At 34.8% G+C, this 17,309-nt stretch overlaps 1 protein-coding gene across 3 annotated transcripts in view; it reads left to right on the forward strand.

The window, feature by feature from the left end:
• Positions 1-16,874, forward strand: part of CDH9 (cadherin 9) — a 134,787-nt gene extending 117,913 nt beyond the window's left edge. For all 3 annotated transcript variants that reach the window (XM_045999950.1, XM_045999951.1, XM_045999952.1), the window contains 5 exons: positions 5,942-6,078; positions 6,522-6,643; positions 10,440-10,557; positions 10,660-10,911; positions 15,969-16,874. In XM_045999950.1, the coding sequence (XP_045855906.1) occupies positions 5,942-6,078; positions 6,522-6,643; positions 10,440-10,557; positions 10,660-10,911; positions 15,969-16,456 (1,117 nt within the window). In that variant the 3' untranslated portion in view covers positions 16,457-16,874. The remainder of the gene's footprint in view (positions 1-5,941; positions 6,079-6,521; positions 6,644-10,439; positions 10,558-10,659; positions 10,912-15,968) is intronic.
• The last annotated feature ends 435 nt before the right edge of the window (positions 16,875-17,309 follow it).

Consider the following 17,309-nt stretch of genomic DNA (forward strand, 5'->3'; position numbering starts at 1 on the left):
TGCTCAACCGCTTAACTGAGCCATCCAGTCACCCCTCAGATGTGTGTTTAAATCACTCACAACATCTTAATCTTTTGGACCTGGCTTTTGTGCTTTATTAGCAGCCCTTTTTCTAGACCTAATTTTGTCCCGCCAATCAAGTAAGACCTTCCTGAGTAGTCTACCAAAGCCCCTTGAGTTACGAATTTCTCCTCTTCGGTTGGTGGAAACAACTATTCCCAGTAACATGCCAGTTCATAGTTTTGCTCCCTCCTAATTCTTGTGATTGATTTCTTCTATTGTTTCACTTTAGCTGTATCCAAATATGTTCTGATCAGAACTTAGCTGAAAACTTGAGTTATATTTTCTTCAGATTTCAGTAGTCCCCGCTTTGTGGAGCTCTCTCCCATGAATTACTCAGCCTTTCAAATTCTAGACACTTTGTCCTCGACATGAACTATCAGCTTGAACATAGGAGATTGACAGACTCCATCTGGGATCTCATTTCCTGTATTGTTGTCTGGAACCTCTCCCTTCCAGCAAACTAGGAAGCTTTATGGATCACATCCTATCTTTCTCTTTTCTTAGAATTATTGTCATTGTTCACTGGTGTGTAATCCAAAAATAATTTTCACTTAGTTTCATATATTTCATTTAGTGTTAGTGGGGTGTGTGTGTATGCACACGCACGTGTGTATGGGAGGGGCTAGTAAATCCATTCCTTCTTATTTTACAGTTGCTAAAGAAGGACATTCAAAATATTTTTAAAAGATGTTTTTAGTTATATAATTTAGTCAGTCTTGCACAGGAAATTTTGTAGTGAAGAAGACATCTATTAAATTGTTCTCTCAATAGATACTTCAGTGGTATTTTACTCTACTTTTATCAGGTATTGAAAGCTTCCATTTATTAATCACCTAACTAACTTTAGTAAGTAGAGGTCATTATAATATACATATAGGTTTATGTATTTCTATTAATTATAAATATTTGATAATGCCATTAACCTTCTCAATAAACTTCTATTGTATAAATAACACACTATTGTGTTGGGGATACATGATTGCTGGAAATTTAGTTGCAGTCTATCAATCTATAAATATAATACACACACACACACACACACACACACACATATATATGGATTAGATATAGATACAGATTGATATAGATACAGATGTAGAAATAGATATGGATACATAATCCACCCAGTCTATACAGATATATCCCTCCCTATATCTGGAATTTCCTCAGGATAAGGACAGGCTGGTTCCTGTTTATATAAAGAAATATGCACACACGCCCACAAAAAAAAATCTTTAGATATCTTACGACACTGTGAGAAACTAGCAATAATTCAACAAGGAGACAACATTGTAATATGTGACACTTTCGTTTGCTCCTATAGAATTTAGAAGGAGAGTCCTCACAGATCCCCACAGCTGAAATGGGCTATGATAAGCAACATGCAGAACTATTTTCCAGGGAAATCTTGGGAACTGTGTCTCACCCACCAGTAAATCTGTTCATCAAACATATTTTCTGAAATACATCTGCCGCTTGCAACATGAGATTATGATTACAATTAGCAGCTGTTGTCAGCTCTGCTACACCTCATTAGTAATCATGGATTTCCCAAGTTATAGGGTTGATTACAGCTCTACACAGGTTCTAAAAGAACATGTTGTCTCATTTCACACCTATTTTATGCTCAACATATTTAAAGTTCAGCAAATTTTAGAAGAAATCTTTTCTACCGCAGTCAAACTGAGAAGTAAGTACACAAAAAACAGAGAAGTACACACACACACACAAAGAAATGCTTTTATGCTTCAATAAATGTACATGATTCTACCCTAAGCTGAAATGAGTGAATAAATGGATGTGTGTGTGTGTGTGTGTGAGTGTTTCTCTAATATTCTAATACTTTGCTATTATTAGAGAGAGTAAAATAATATTCATCTATTTAAAAATCATGATTATTTAGGGGCGCCTGGGTGGCTCAGTGGTTAAAGCCGCTGCCTTCGGCTCGGGTCATGATCTCAGGGTCCTGGGATCGAGTCCCGCATCGGGCTCTCTGCTCAGCAGCAAGCCTGCTTCCCTCTCTCTCTGCCTGCCTCTCTGCCTACTTATGATCTCTCTCTGTCAAATAAGTAAATAAAAAATCTTTGAAAAAAAAATATTTAAAAAAAAAAAATCATGATTATTTAAAAATCATGCCATTAATATTTGAAAAAAAAAGATTTGAACTATTTGCTCAAGTACTATGTTGTCACATTCTCTTTTTGAAGAGCAATGAAAGCTTCATAGTTCATAGATAGAAAACACATTTCTGGAATGCAGTAGCTGGAAAGGAAAGAGCAAATTAATAGCCTAATAATATTGACTTAGTGGATGGAAGATGTACGTGGCATTCAGTAAAGGAAGAGAAGTGCTACCCCTGACACATTTCTGCATACTACTGATCTGTTCTGGTGTTTGTAATTAAATTTACGTGTTTTATTGTGATAGATGAAAATACAGGGATCTGACATGTGTTGGATTCTTAACGGTAGAACATGAAAAATGAAAAGCAAACAAACTGAAGCAGAGTTCAGCTTCCACAGGGTCAGTTCTCTCGTGCTCTTTTTTCATTTATTTGCTGTTTCTGCAGATCTTGTTTCATTTAAGAAGTTATGCCAGCAGCCTTTTTTGTGTGTAACTAATTGATCAAAATTAAATGTAAGGAGATGAATAAAAGTGTTGTTTTAATAGGCTTTCAGATCCTTGTCTGACAATGAATTGCTGGTTAAAACCTGATATAAGTTTTGCTTCTAGGAGGGATACATATACACCGTGTGTATTTTTTTTTTAAAGATTTTATTTATTTATTTGACAGAGAGAGATCATAAGTAGGCAGAGAGGCAGACAGAGAGAGTGAGAGGGAAGCAGGCTCCCTGCTGAGCAGAGAGCCCGATGTGGGACTCGATCCCAGGACTCTGAGATCATGACCTGAGCTGAAGGCAGCAGCTTAAACCACTGAGCCACCCAGGCACCCCCACCGTGTGTATTTTATATATTTATTTTTGTATCTAGCTTCTAGTTATCTTCTATCTCTTTAGGAGTTCCCACACCAGAAGTATAGCTACTTTTCAGCAGTGACCATATATCATATAATCAATAATTTGACCAAATATCAAAAATCTCCCCAATTTTCTCATAACACCATGTAGGAAAATTACAATTATGATTATTGAAAAAGTGAGAAGATACCACCATTTTCCTGTGGCTCTATTGCCCACAGCACAACCCTTCCAAAGGACAAGATGAAGGGTCTGGTTTTATATTTTGAGACTAGGTATAGAAAGGAACCTAAAACAAACTATGTAAAGCTTTTAGCTATTCCATATTTGAGATAAATTATATAGGGGTGCCTGTGTGCCTCAGTGGTTAAGTGTCTGCCTTAAGCTCAGGTCATGATCCCAGTGGGATCGAACCCTGCATCAGGCTCCCTACTCAGCAGGGAGTCTGCTTCTCCCTATGCCTACTGCTCCCTCTTTTTGTTCTTTTTCTCTCTGATAATAAATAAATAAAAATCTTTTTAAAAATCCAGTATACGTATATATTTGTCCACATGCTCAAATACTCACTTTGAAATGGTATCTGTCAGTCTGAGAAACTCTTTTGATAAAGTTTGGCAGAAAATAAATCGGGCAAACCCCGTATGTTAAGCTATAACAATTATTTTGGAAAGCTGAGTTTACTAATGGATCTCTTAATTTCAGTATAGTTCTTATAACAATAGACTAAGTCATGGATTCTTTATTAGAACAACCAAGGCAAACAAACAAACAAAAATCAAAGAATTTTTATAAATAGATTTCATCCAATATTTTTTAAAATTACAAATATTTCATGTTTATAACATTGGTTGCTCAATATCTATTACTTATATGTTTGTCAAGTCAATGCCTGATACTGAATATATTACATTTATAATGGGAGTTGTAATTTCTCAATTCACCAGATCAAAAAAGGGTTCATTTGCTAACTGAAGTTAATAAGATACCTAGAAAAATGAGAACTATTCCGGATGCTGTTTAGTCTGTTAGTTTTCTCCCTTTTTTTTTTTTCTTTTTCTGTCTTTATTCTAATCAGTTTATTCCATCGTATATAACCTTACTGTATGAGCCTTGTCCATAGGCTTATAACATGCAATTGGCCTAGGATGTTTGTTAGAAATAAAAATCCCAGCTCCAACACCAGACCTACTGAATCAGAATCTGTTTTTTGTTTTTTTGTTTTTTTTAAAGATTTTATTTATTTATTTGACAGAGAGAGAGATCACAGGTAGGCAGAGAGGCAGGCAGAGAGAGAGGAGGAAGCAGGCTCCCTGCAGAGCAGAGAGCCCGATGCGGGGCTCGATCCCAGAACCCTGAGATCATGACCTGAGCCGAAGGCAGCGGCTTAATCCACTGAGCCACCCAGGCGCCCCCAGAATCTGTTCTTAACAAGATCCTAATGTAATTCATATGAACAGTAATGTTTAAGAAAAACTTGTTTTCCTATATGGCTTAATTAGACACTCAGCAGAAATCTCAAACAGACATAAAGTGTTAGTATAGCCTAATACGGCCAGACATAACGAAAGGATTTTATTATAAGCTGGTCTTTTAAAAGACCTTTGTTATAAATACATTGCAGCCATCCATTGCTGTCCTTAAAAGTTACCATAAACTTACTGCTTAAAGCAATTCAAATTTATTATCTTACAGTTTTATAGGTCAGAGATCTGGGATGAGTCTCACCGGACTGAAGTCAAGGTGTTTGTGTGGACAGGGCCACGTTCCTGTGTGGAAATCGTTTCCTTGCTCACTCAAGTTATTAGCAGACTTCAGTGCTTTGCAGCTGTAGGTCTGAAATTCTTATTTTCTTGCTGTCAGCTCAAGGTTGATTCTGAGTTTCTAGAGGCTGCCGGTATTCTTTGGCATGCGGTCCCTTTCCACTGTCCTCAAACATTTCAGCAGTGAGAGGTTAAGTCCTTTTCATACTTCACATCTCTATTTTTCTTCTGTCTTATTTCTCAAGACCCCATCTCTATCTGTTTCTTCCACTTTAAATGGTTCATATGATTAGTTTAGGCCTATCTAGATAATCAAGAATAATCTCCCTTCTTGGTGACTTTAACCTTAGTCACATTTGCAAAGTTACTTTCAACAGGTAAAGTAACCTTAGTCACATCTGCAAAGTTACTTTCAACAGGTAAAGTAACATAGTGCCAGGTTTCAGGGATTAGGAGGTGGGGAGACATTATTTTGGAGGAGGCGGGGAGGCATTATTTTGCCCACCATGGAGTGATACAAAGTTTATGATGACATCTTCCATAGCCAGCCTTGAATAAAAGAGTCATAAAACTCTGTGTAATATGTCATTTCATTTTTATCTGCAATAGCTCAGAGGAATAGATTGCAGGATAACCTTTGATTCATCTGAGATGTTCCTTGAATAGAGAGCCATTCAAGAGCAATGTACTTTACAGCAGTTTCTCTCTATTCACTTACAGTCATAAGGACTCTGTGGACACATGTTCTTATGCTTTTTAGTATAATTTCAATTATCTAATGCAATTGACTCTATCAAATTTAATATGACTGGTTACAATGTTTCAGGCACTGCAACAGGTCTATGATAGGTTAAGCAAATCAAGTGACAATTAAAAACTCACTTAAAGATTGCCACAAGGACTCAGGAGTATCAATAATCACTCTAAAGTACATATAATCATAGAATAGTAGTGATGGAAAAGGCTGAATATATCAAACTCTGTAAACGACAATTATATTAAAGAAAAGTTCGTGAAAGTTGTCAGCATTTTACTGGTCATGACTCTATGAGAACATTGCTTAAATTGCCTATAACATTAAGAAATAGCAGATGAATTAAGAATCTTAATGCCTAGATTCATGAATCTCTTTTCTGCCAGATATTCTATTGATCGGCATACTGATATGGACCGGATTTTTAGCATTCACTCCGAAAATGGCTCTATTTTCACTTTGAAACCCCTCGATCGGGAATCATCTCCTTGGCACAACATCACCATTACAGCCACAGAAATAAGTGAGTGGGAAATAATCCACCTGAACCGAAGTGATAAAATAAGAGCATTAATTAGACTCTATTTTTTGAATGATTTTATCATTAGCAACATCAGACTGTGTTGGATACTTGTATTATTTTAATGACTATCAAATATCCACTTTTTAAACTTGATATTCTTTTACGCCTTACCTAGGATAGAAATACAATCTAACCTCCTAAAAATAATTAATCTGTCTAAGAAAATTATGTCTTACAAATAATACTTCATTCTCAATCATATTCTCCTCTTTTTAATCATGCTTTCCATCTGGACCATGTAAGAAAGCTCAACCATTCATCAGCAATCCAATTGAGAAAGTGAATACCACAGAAATGATCTGTTGCTAAGTTACAAATGGGGTGAGTGGTATCACCGCTTCTCTGTAAATGAGACTGAAGTCTTACACATGTTCTCGTTGCAGATAACTCAAAACAAAGTAGCCACATCCCTGTCTTCATCAGAATTCTAGATATAAATGACCATGCTCCGGAATTTGCCATGTACTATGAAACATTTGTTTGTGAAAATGCAAAACCTGGGCAGGTAAATAAAATTATTATAAACTTTAAAAATATATCTCCTCTTCACAAAGGCAAATAACATTATATTAATTCACTTGCACCAACTTTTTTTATGCAAACCCTTGTCAATCCTCTTTGTCGCCTGTTCATTTCCCCTTACCAAAACACTCACAGTGATCTAATCAGATGACTTCTGAAGTTGTTCTTATTATGAAAGTCATGATGTAATAGGAAAAGTTTTAATATATGCTTTAATTTATATACTGGGTATATGATGAATATATATATGGAAAGTTCTTCCCTGGGTTCATAATTATGCTGATACTGAGTTATATTCAAGAATAGAATGGAAATACATTACTAAATAAAACATGAAGTATGAAAATGAAATTGTTCTGGGTTAGTATAAAGGAAATCACAATAATTGTCTCATTGATTATATTTTTCCTCTATTAATCTCAGGCAGGATATTTTGGTTTGATAAATTATACTTTGTGATTTTTCAACTTTAAAATTATTGAGATAAAATGAGATTGTATAAGAGTTACAAAGTCCTCTTGCAAAGTCCCCCTAATATATAAGAGATCTCTAAAGTAACTTTAAGCAAATGCAGAGTATGTTCATTTCTGACACTGATGTGGTATTTTATAAATGACAGCAACTGCACAAATGTCACTGAAAGAAATTTTAACGAGTTATTTCAATACTTCTTTAAAGGAAAAGTAGATAGATGTTAAGAATCATATATAATTCCATTGTGTTTATTTAAATATAGAAAATAAAAGTGAAATACTGTCCTCCTTTTCTTCCAGTGAGGACTGCAATGGACCCAATGTTCATCTGAAGCCCTAACCCCCAATATGGCTGTATTTAGAGATGGAACTTCTAAGGAAGCAATGAGTGTTAAATGAGATCATAAGGTTGGGGCTTTGATTGGAGAGGATTAATGTCCTTTAAAGGAGAGACACCAGAGAGATAGCTGTCTCTCTCTCCATGCACACACTCAAAGGAAAGGCAATGTGAGGATGTAGCAAAGACGTCTGCAAGCCAGAAAGAGAGCTCTCATCAGAAACCTGCTAAGCTGGTACCTTGATCTCAGACTTCCAGTCTCCAGAACTGTGAGAAAATAAATTTCTGTTACTGAAACCATCCAGGCTGCAGTGATTTTCATGGCAGCCCAAACAAGCAGAACAAGACAGAGATTCCACTTACATACACGAGAATAAAAATGGGGTATTATCATTATTTGCCAAAATGAATCATTACACAGTTATTTGGATTAAAAATTGTTTTTCTTTTTTCACTTTGCAACATGTAATGGACATACTCTCAATTTAGTAAATGATTCTTTTTAATTTGATGCTGAATTTTTATAGTACAGCTATACATTAATTAGCTCATTCAACTATCCACTTACTAACAGAATTTGGTTTATAAACACAATGTTACTCTAGCAGACAGCACTATAATGAGCATTATAATGCATTTATATCTATATACTACCTGTAGCTCTTTTCCTTTGATACAACCTTTGAGGGAAGAATAATTAAATTGTGTATGTAAATACTCACCAATGCCTCCGAAGAGCTTCCCAAATAGGTCATTTACCTAGCGTTTTGCCTATTTATTAGAACACTAGACTTTAAGTGTCCACCCAATGGTCATATCTCATAATAATTTTAATATGGATTCTTCCCAAATTATTCAGGCTGAACATTTTTTCATAAATGTGTGGCCATTTTTAAAATAATCTTCACAGATGTATTAGTTTCCTAAAGCTACTATGAGAAACTACCACAAACTAGAGAGCTTAAAATAATAGAGATGTGGTCTCCCAAAGTTCTGGAGGCTAGAAGTCTGAAATCAATGGTGTCAGCAGTCTGTCCTCTCCGTAAAGACTCTAGGAGAGGACTCTGTTTCCTAACTTCTGGAATTGCCAGAAATCACTGGCATTCCTTGGATTCTAAGAATTACTCCAAATCTCTGTGCACACTGTCCCATGACATTCTTTTTCTATTTCTCTGTATCCACATTTCCCTCTTCTTAGGAGACTCCATTCATTGGTTTAGGGCCCACACTAATCCTATGGTATCATCTTAACTTGATGGCATCTACAAAGAGCCTGTTTCCAAATAAGATCACATTCACAGGTACTGGGAATTAGGATCTGAAAATATATTTTGGAGAGACAAGTCAATTGACAATAGCATATACATAGTCTTTACTTATTTGCCTATTAATATGCTTTTCTTCTGTTGACCCATGTGAGTAATTGATACACATTAAATTTAGTATTTGACAATAATAAAGTATATTGACATTAACTAATAATTATTCTAATATATACTACTATTAAAATTTCTGTCATTGTTCATACACTTGGCAGAAATCAATTTGCTTGTTAAAATTAACAAGGCTGAAAATATAGTTTAAGTTTACTGATATGTATTCTCTGTTAAAATATGCATAAACAGTGGCCCATCTAATCATTTTAAGAACTCAGCCATATAACCATAGGACTGATGTTGTTTATGTCTAAAATATTCCTAAAAATTAGACATATCATTGCCAATCTGGAACAGGTTAAACAGAAGTATTTAAGTACTAAAAGTATTTTTTTCTAGGTCATAATCCAATCTCCTAAGGAGAAAATGTGCACTAAGTTTGTATTAATAATTGTGCACCTTCAGAAGCATTGTATAAACAAAACTAAGGTTCCATGACTCTCTGCCAATAAAATGAATGAAATCATAATTAATATTAAATTAAAAGGGAAACGGTATTGACTAGTGAGTACTCAGGTTAGTATGGCTGTAGAGGGTACACAATAACCAAGACAACAGGTATGTCAAACTTCTGTGAGATTCCAATAATTGTTCATCACAGAAGTTGCACTGCTACACCTGGAAGTGGTGCAACTCTTTCTTTTTGTGGAAAAGAAATCTGAAAGTAAGAGTAATTAAATGGCTGTGATTTCAAGTCGCACCAGACTGCAGACCCATGGCTAGAAAAACAGGCACCCCAATGTGTAGCTTAGCGCTTTTTCCACTATAAAATGCTCAACGGAATTTTTCTGACTGACCTGTTATTTGCTGCTCCATCTTCACCGTAAGGCACACTTCTGACTTACAATGAGTACAGTTAAGAGGTGTTGTAATTTCTCAACTTTGACCCAATTTTATGAAATATTAAAGGCATTTATTTGTTTATCTTCCTACATTTACAGATACCACTAAAAGAAAAAACCAATACTTTGAATAAAATATGCAATATGATCGTAGTCAGATCGTCCCATCGCTTTAGAATCTTTTGCTTTCTGGTATTATGTACATATTGCTTATTTTTCCAAAACTATATTTATAGTGTTCTTGATCTGTAGGAGTAGCTGTGCTAATCACTTTTGTTTTTTTAAAAAATGCATCTGTTATGTTCTTTGCCTTTGAGACAATCGTTAGTGGAGGCAACGGATTAGTAACCAATTATTAATAAAACAGACTGGTGCTTTCTAACAATGTTAAAAAAAGATAGATGTTGGACTGATTAAATTTTTTCTTTGAGGTTGGATATTCCAGGGGCCAAGGATCAGACAGTGATCATGGAGACACCTCGCACAGTAATACTTGATGAACATATTTTAACCTTAACTAATTGTTACACTACACTGAACCATAAAAAGCATTGGCATAATTTCTGAAAATGGCCTGTTCTTTCTTTAATGTCAATGATATCTTTAAAACACAAACACTGACTTAAAATGTCCTATAACAACAAGAGTTGCTTTTCGTTGTGCCTTATTTAATTTACTGATTTGGTTTCAGTTGATTCAGACTGTCAGTGTCATGGACAAAGACGACCCTCCCCGAGGCCACAAATTTTTCTTTGAACCGGTACCAGAATTTCCTCTCAATCCAAACTTCACCATTGTAGATAATAAAGGTACAGAACATTTTTTTTTTTTAAGCTAAGACTGAGACCTTCAGAGGCAAAATTAAAAGCTGGTCTGAGTTTTTTCTCCCTCACTTTTTTTTCCCCCTCTAGATAATACAGCAGGAATCATGACTCGAAAGGATGGGTACAGCCGCAACAAAATGAGCACCTATCTACTGCCGATTTTAATCTTTGACAATGACTATCCAATTCAGAGCAGCACTGGCACACTCACTATCCGTGTGTGTGCCTGTGATAATCAAGGAAACATGCAGTCCTGCAATGCAGAGGCCTTGGTCCTAGCAGCTGGCCTGAGCACGGGGGCCCTCATTGCCATCCTTCTTTGCGTCATCATCCTACTTGGTAAGCTACACTGCCGAATGCTCATTTCACTCTATTAAGTCTTTCCCTTCTCGTTCAGTGATGGTGTAACCGAAAATCACACTTCTCTAGGCTAAAGGTTGAAATAGTTAATTTTTTATAAAATGGTTCTTTCTATTAGAAAAAAAAAGAAATTGAGTTCTCTCTGAGATAGGTCTAGCTTTCCAGAGATAAAAAACAGATAAGGGCTCCGGGGTGGCTCAGTTGGTTGAGTGACTGCCTTTGGCTCAGGTCATGATCCCGGAGTCCTGGAATCAAGTCCCACTTCAGGCTCCCAGCTCCATGGGGAGTCTGCTTCTCCCTCTGACCTCCCCTCTCATGCTCCCTCACTCTGTCTCTCTCTCTCAAATAAATAAATAAAATCTTAAAAAAAAAAAAGAGAGATACTAGCTAGTGCTATATACACATATACAGACACATGTTTTAAATCTATTTTATATTATACTGCTTAGTGCTAACAAACCATGGCCACTGTTCTAAGGATATTTAATTTTATAACTGATTTAATTTTAATATCAACTGTGTAAGATAAATACTTTGATTCTTCTCAAGAAAGGCTAAATAACATAAAAATTCACTCATTTAGAAAGGTTTTAACGAGCATTCAAACTCAGATAAGTCTATTTCAGAATTTTCCTTCTAAACCATTATTCTCAAAAACAAAGACAACCTTTACTAATAAAATTACAAATAAAATTACTAATAAAATTACTAAACAACATTACTAATTCACAAAATACTAAATTATGTATATTAGACACCTAATTGGCAAGCATATTTAAATTGTCAAGGTAAGATAAACTTTTTATTCATGTAATTTGTTAAACATATGTGTAAAATAAAAGTTTAAGTTCATTTTTTAAAAACATCACTATGACATTGTGGTCATACCTAGTCCCGCAATGTTTTCTAAAGTCATGCTTTCAATAGCAAATGTTCTATTTGAGCATGCCCTAACAGGACAACAATTTAATTCAATTAAACAGTTGTTCCACTGTAAAACATTCCCCCCCAAACTGTTTCCATCGAATATTCATCCAAAATGCTTATGCTTAGGGCATGAGAGCCAGCCAAATTTATGTTCCAGTGCTCATATGTGCTGGCTCCTTTTCACTGCAAATCCTTTCAAGCTATCTGGATGAAATCCCTTTGGCCAGATATCCTTGCAGGACTTCAGTGGGGGACTGATGAAAAGTGAGGGGAAAACATTTGTCTCAGCTAAAATGATCCAACTATTTAGAAAAACATTTTCTCAGGGTGCTTTAGAATATTCATACCACCAATCCACATCTCAGAACTGCTGCTAGAAAGTTCAGCTCTTCTGTAAAATATTTTTGTATCCCCACGGAAAATAAATTTTGGCTTCCCTTTTGGCTAAGAGCTACCGATACTATATTTTATTTGCTCACACAGTTCTACTTTCCTAATTTCTAACATGGAAATATGTATATTACAAATTTGATTTTTAACGTTTCTATATTAAGATAATACACACATGGGGGAACAAAAGCACCCCCAAAACAAGCTGAGATACCATAACATTAGGAAACTAAATTGCGTATTTTTTCTATGCAGAAATCCTAGAAGGCTGTTTCATTATTCTGAAAAGTCTGCCACCTTTCTGCACTTCCACCTTCCCAACTGGCTGCTTATACATGGAGCGGTTTTCTATTATTTTAGTTAAAATTGGTTCTAATTCAGGTTTTGTTATAAAACTTCCTAAAGCATTTTTGCTGTGATTTCATCTTTTTTTTAAGTTTTTAGTCAAATTCAACTTAGTTAACGTACAGTGTAATGTTAATTTCAGGTGTACAATATAGTGATTCAACCTTCCATACAACACCCAGGGCTCATCACAGCAAGTGCCCTCCTTCATCCCCGTCACCCATTTAACTTATCCCTCTTTCCCACCTGTCTTCCAGCATCTCTCTGCGTGTGTTCTCTAGAGTTACGAGTCTGTATTATGTACGGTTTGCTTCCCTCTTTTTTTCTTTCCCTGTGTTCATCTGTTTTGTTTCTTAAATTCCACATATGAATGAAATCACATGGTATTTGCCTTTCTCTGACTTATTTCACTTAGCATAATACTCTCTAGCTCCATCCATGTCAATGCAAATGACAGGATTTCATTCTTTTTTATGTCTGAGTAATATCCACTGTATAGATATACCACCTCTTTATCCATTTGTCTGTCGATAGATACTTGCACTGTTTGCATAATTTGGCTATTGTGGATAACACTGCTATACACTGGGGTGCATATATCCCTTTGAATTAGTATTTTTGTATCCTCTGGGTAAATACCTAATAGTGTAATTGCTGGATCATAGGGTAGTTCTATTTTTTAACTTGTACTGTTTTCCAGAGTGGCTACACCAATCTGTATTCCCATCAACACTGCAAGAGGGTTCCCCTTCTCCACATCCTCGCCAACAACTGTTGTTTGCACACAGTTCCTAAATTTTTAAGTTTCTATAGTAAAGAGAGACTACTCTTAACAAGAGAGTGATATAGCATGGACAATGACACTTTAAACCTACCTATTACAGTCTGAAGAAATGTAGTTCTTAGAGTCTGTCTATGTTACAAGGCAAAGTCAAGGACTAAAACCTGAGGCAGGACTTTTCGAATTTTTTTGGTTCCTTAAGACACCTTGGGAGTCAGAGGAAGCTTATGGGGACTATTTAGAATGATAATTTAAATTAATAAGAATAGGATGTATCAGACAAAAGGAAATGTGTGCATCCAATTAAACAAGAAACAAAAGCAAAACGTGTTTATTGTCATATGTACCCTGTTCTAGTGCAAGTCTAATGATCATTTGAGATATGTCATAACTAAAATGCAATATACAATATCCCTGCTTTCTACTGATTTAATAGTCACACATAACTCTTACTATCACTATAGTAACTGTATATTCTGATAGTCATAATAGAAATAAATTTCAGTTACAGATTAATGAACAAAATGATACACTTTTTTCTATTCCTTATCTTAACCTTTCTAAATTCCATTCAATAAATAACCTCAGGCTGGGGAAATGAAATAGGTGATTTTGACCCAACAGAGGATAAAAAACACTCAAATGTTCTAAGGTCCACTTGTGGGAGTTAATAAATATTATATTATCTAAGAAACCCTTAAAATAATTTGACTATATTGTTGTTCTTTTATAGTGAGAATTTATAAAAATTTTGAGAAAAGTAGAGAATTTATAAATTAATTAAATATTAAATTTAGAAGGGCCATTTTTTTACTCCATGATTCACTAGATTGGTGGGTTTCAGATCTATCTTGGAAGTAATTAAGTTACTTTCATCCTTTAATAATTAAGGGGAGAGTACAAATATGTTCCATTTTTATTGAAAAGGTCTCTTTTTTTTAGTTGTCTCCAAGATGATTCTGAATATAATACCTCAGCACCCATAACCTATTCTGTGGAGGTTAACTGAAGATGCTTCAAATGAATTTTTTTTTTATTCTTTCTACCAATTAGTAGGAGCTAAGGAAAGTGTGTTGGTCAATATGATAATAGCATTGGACAGGCTTTTAATGGAGTTATGTGGCACTCAAAGGCCTTGGTGAAATGTGGTCTTAATGTAAATGAGTTTGCTTTGTGTAATCTCAATACAAAAATTGAGAAAAGAAATGACAGATTTTGAGCCAATATTTTCTTGTTTTTTATTAAAACAGAAATAGTATTGACAAAACATTTAGCTGCCCAAAGTAAGGGGATCCTGTTTTTTATTTCTCCCATGCAATGTGCAAGCATGCTTTAGCAAAATTAACTGTATTTCTTAACATTTCTTCTATATAAAATTAGGGACGTGGTCCATTTACAACGGAAAACTTAGATTTTGGAAATCATGTGGTTTTTTTTCATATTTTTAAGTGCATGTGTAAATTGCAAAGCGTATTCATTTTGCGTACATTCACTGTCACATACACATATCTTAAATTTCAGTAACACAACAAAAAACAGGAAAGTATATTCTCTGTGGGGAATTTCACAGTTAGCCTGATAATATGGGTATGTAAATAATAAAAACAATATATTTAACAGTGAATAGAGGGATTATAATCAACATTTTAGCCAGAAAGTTCCAAAGCAACTGTATACGTCAAGGAAATCTTCAGTAACCAGATAATTAGTCTGAGCTGTCTTGTAAGATGAGTACAGGTTAAAGATAAGTTAGACTGAATTTTATATTGTCATTTATAGAGTTATAGTTCACATTTTAAGCAGGCTTTCAAAACCAAGTCAATAAAGGAATTTAAACAGATATGAACAGGGGGGTGGGAGGATGGGTGAGTCCAGTGATGGGTATTAAGGAGGGCATGTATTGCACGGAGCACTGGGTGTTATATGCAAACAAAGAATCATGGAACACTTCATCAAAAACTAATGATGTACTGTATGGTGACTGACATAACATAATAAAAATAAATAAAAAATAAACAGATATGAGCTACTGGAAGGAATTAGATCAGTAGCACATGTATATTTACGTGTATATGTACACACATATGTATATGCATGTGTGTAATATATGCACATACATAATGCATACATATGCATATATGTGAATAATGTTTTGTATATATACCCTTGAGTCATTAAGAAAATATTAAATTGATGCTCAGTTTCTCTTGGGATACTAATGACTGTAGCTTTAGAATTTTATTGTGTTTAAGCAAGCTTACTGTTGAGAGGAATGAGGAATCACATAATTAACAGTTGGCTAAATGAATTAGCCATAACTGAAAAAGGCCTTTGCAATGCCAGAAATCTAAGGATAGTGAGTCTTGAAAGCAAATAAAGGGATTGTAATATCTATTGCTTTACCAATGTAGGACATTTAGTCATTGGCCCAAGGCACCCTGTAACTGTGTAGGGTAGTTACTCTTTGTCCAAACAAATCTCAGCATCTCTCATACCACACAAACCTCCTTCAGCAAAGTGTGCTATATTTAATTTAAACCTGAATCATGGAATCTCACTATTTTCTCTTTGTTGTTGTTGTTGTTGTTCATAGTTTTAGTTGTACTGTTTGCTGCACTGAAGAGGCAGAGGAAAAAGGAACCTCTGATCATTTCAAAAGACGATGTCCGGGACAACATCGTGACCTACAACGATGAAGGGGGCGGGGAAGAAGATACCCAAGCTTTTGACATTGGCACATTAAGGAATCCAGAAGCAAGAGAAGACAGTAAACTTAGAAGGGATGTAATGCCTGAAACTATATTTCAGATAAGGAGGACTGTGCCTCTGTGGGAAAATATTGATGTACAAGATTTTATCCACCGAAGATTAAAAGAAAATGACTCCGACCCAAGTGCACCACCCTATGATTCACTGGCAACATATGCCTATGAAGGGAATGATTCCATTGCGGATTCACTCAGTTCTTTAGAGTCTCTCACAGCAGATGGTAACCAAGATTATGATTACCTCAGCGACTGGGGGCCTCGTTTTAAAAAGCTTGCCGATATGTATGGGGGTGATGACAGTGACCGAGATTAAGAGCATTGTATGACTTGATCCATGTTTTTGGAAGTACTCTCCTTGTTACTAGATTGAGTGGCCCACATTCTCTTCCTTGGAGGAAATTTTTAAAAATTTGAAATTACAAACAATACGTAGGTGTTGTCTTAGTAAGGGTTTGCTTAATCAGTAAGTTTCTGTGAATGAATACGAATGATATAGATTTTTTTAAAAAAGTAATAATAACCAGTTCACTCTCTTTGCCTAACAATCTCTGAAGGAAAGTATATCACATCAATAATCAATAAAAATTACATAAAAGGCTTTTTGTGCCTTTCCTTAACTATAAAGACTTTATAAATGTTTTCTTAACTGACTTACAGTCACCTTTACTATTAAACGTTGTGCAACTGCTTTGTAAATTAATATGAAAAAGTATATCCCTAAAGAAATAGGAATGACTATTACTGCCATATTTATTTAGTTGAAGAATGTCTTTGTGTTAATTCATTCATATTTTTATAAATGTATATTTATATTTTTGTATTTTTATGAAATAAACTAGTATTTATAAAAATAAATATCATTTTATTTAATTTCTAGAAGCAGTTCTGCTCTCACTTATATCAGAAATTTTTTACATCTTTAGAAGCAAAACATGATTCACTCAGGGGAAAAAAACAGTTAAGTTACTGCATGTGATTTAGAACTAGAATGTAGAAAGACTGTAAAAGAGCTTTCGTATAAGTAATGATGTTTTTCTTCTGCTACTTAAATATGGAAAAAGGTTTATTGAACCACTCATATCTACCCATCGATAAGATGTGAGATCTCTGATATATAAACTATTATAAATATGCTTGGAAATGATTAATTTTTTGTATACGTTTTT

Source organism: Meles meles, chromosome 3 (assembly GCF_922984935.1).
Source record: "Meles meles chromosome 3, mMelMel3.1 paternal haplotype, whole genome shotgun sequence".
Classification (NCBI taxonomy): Eukaryota; Metazoa; Chordata; class Mammalia; order Carnivora; family Mustelidae; genus Meles; species Meles meles.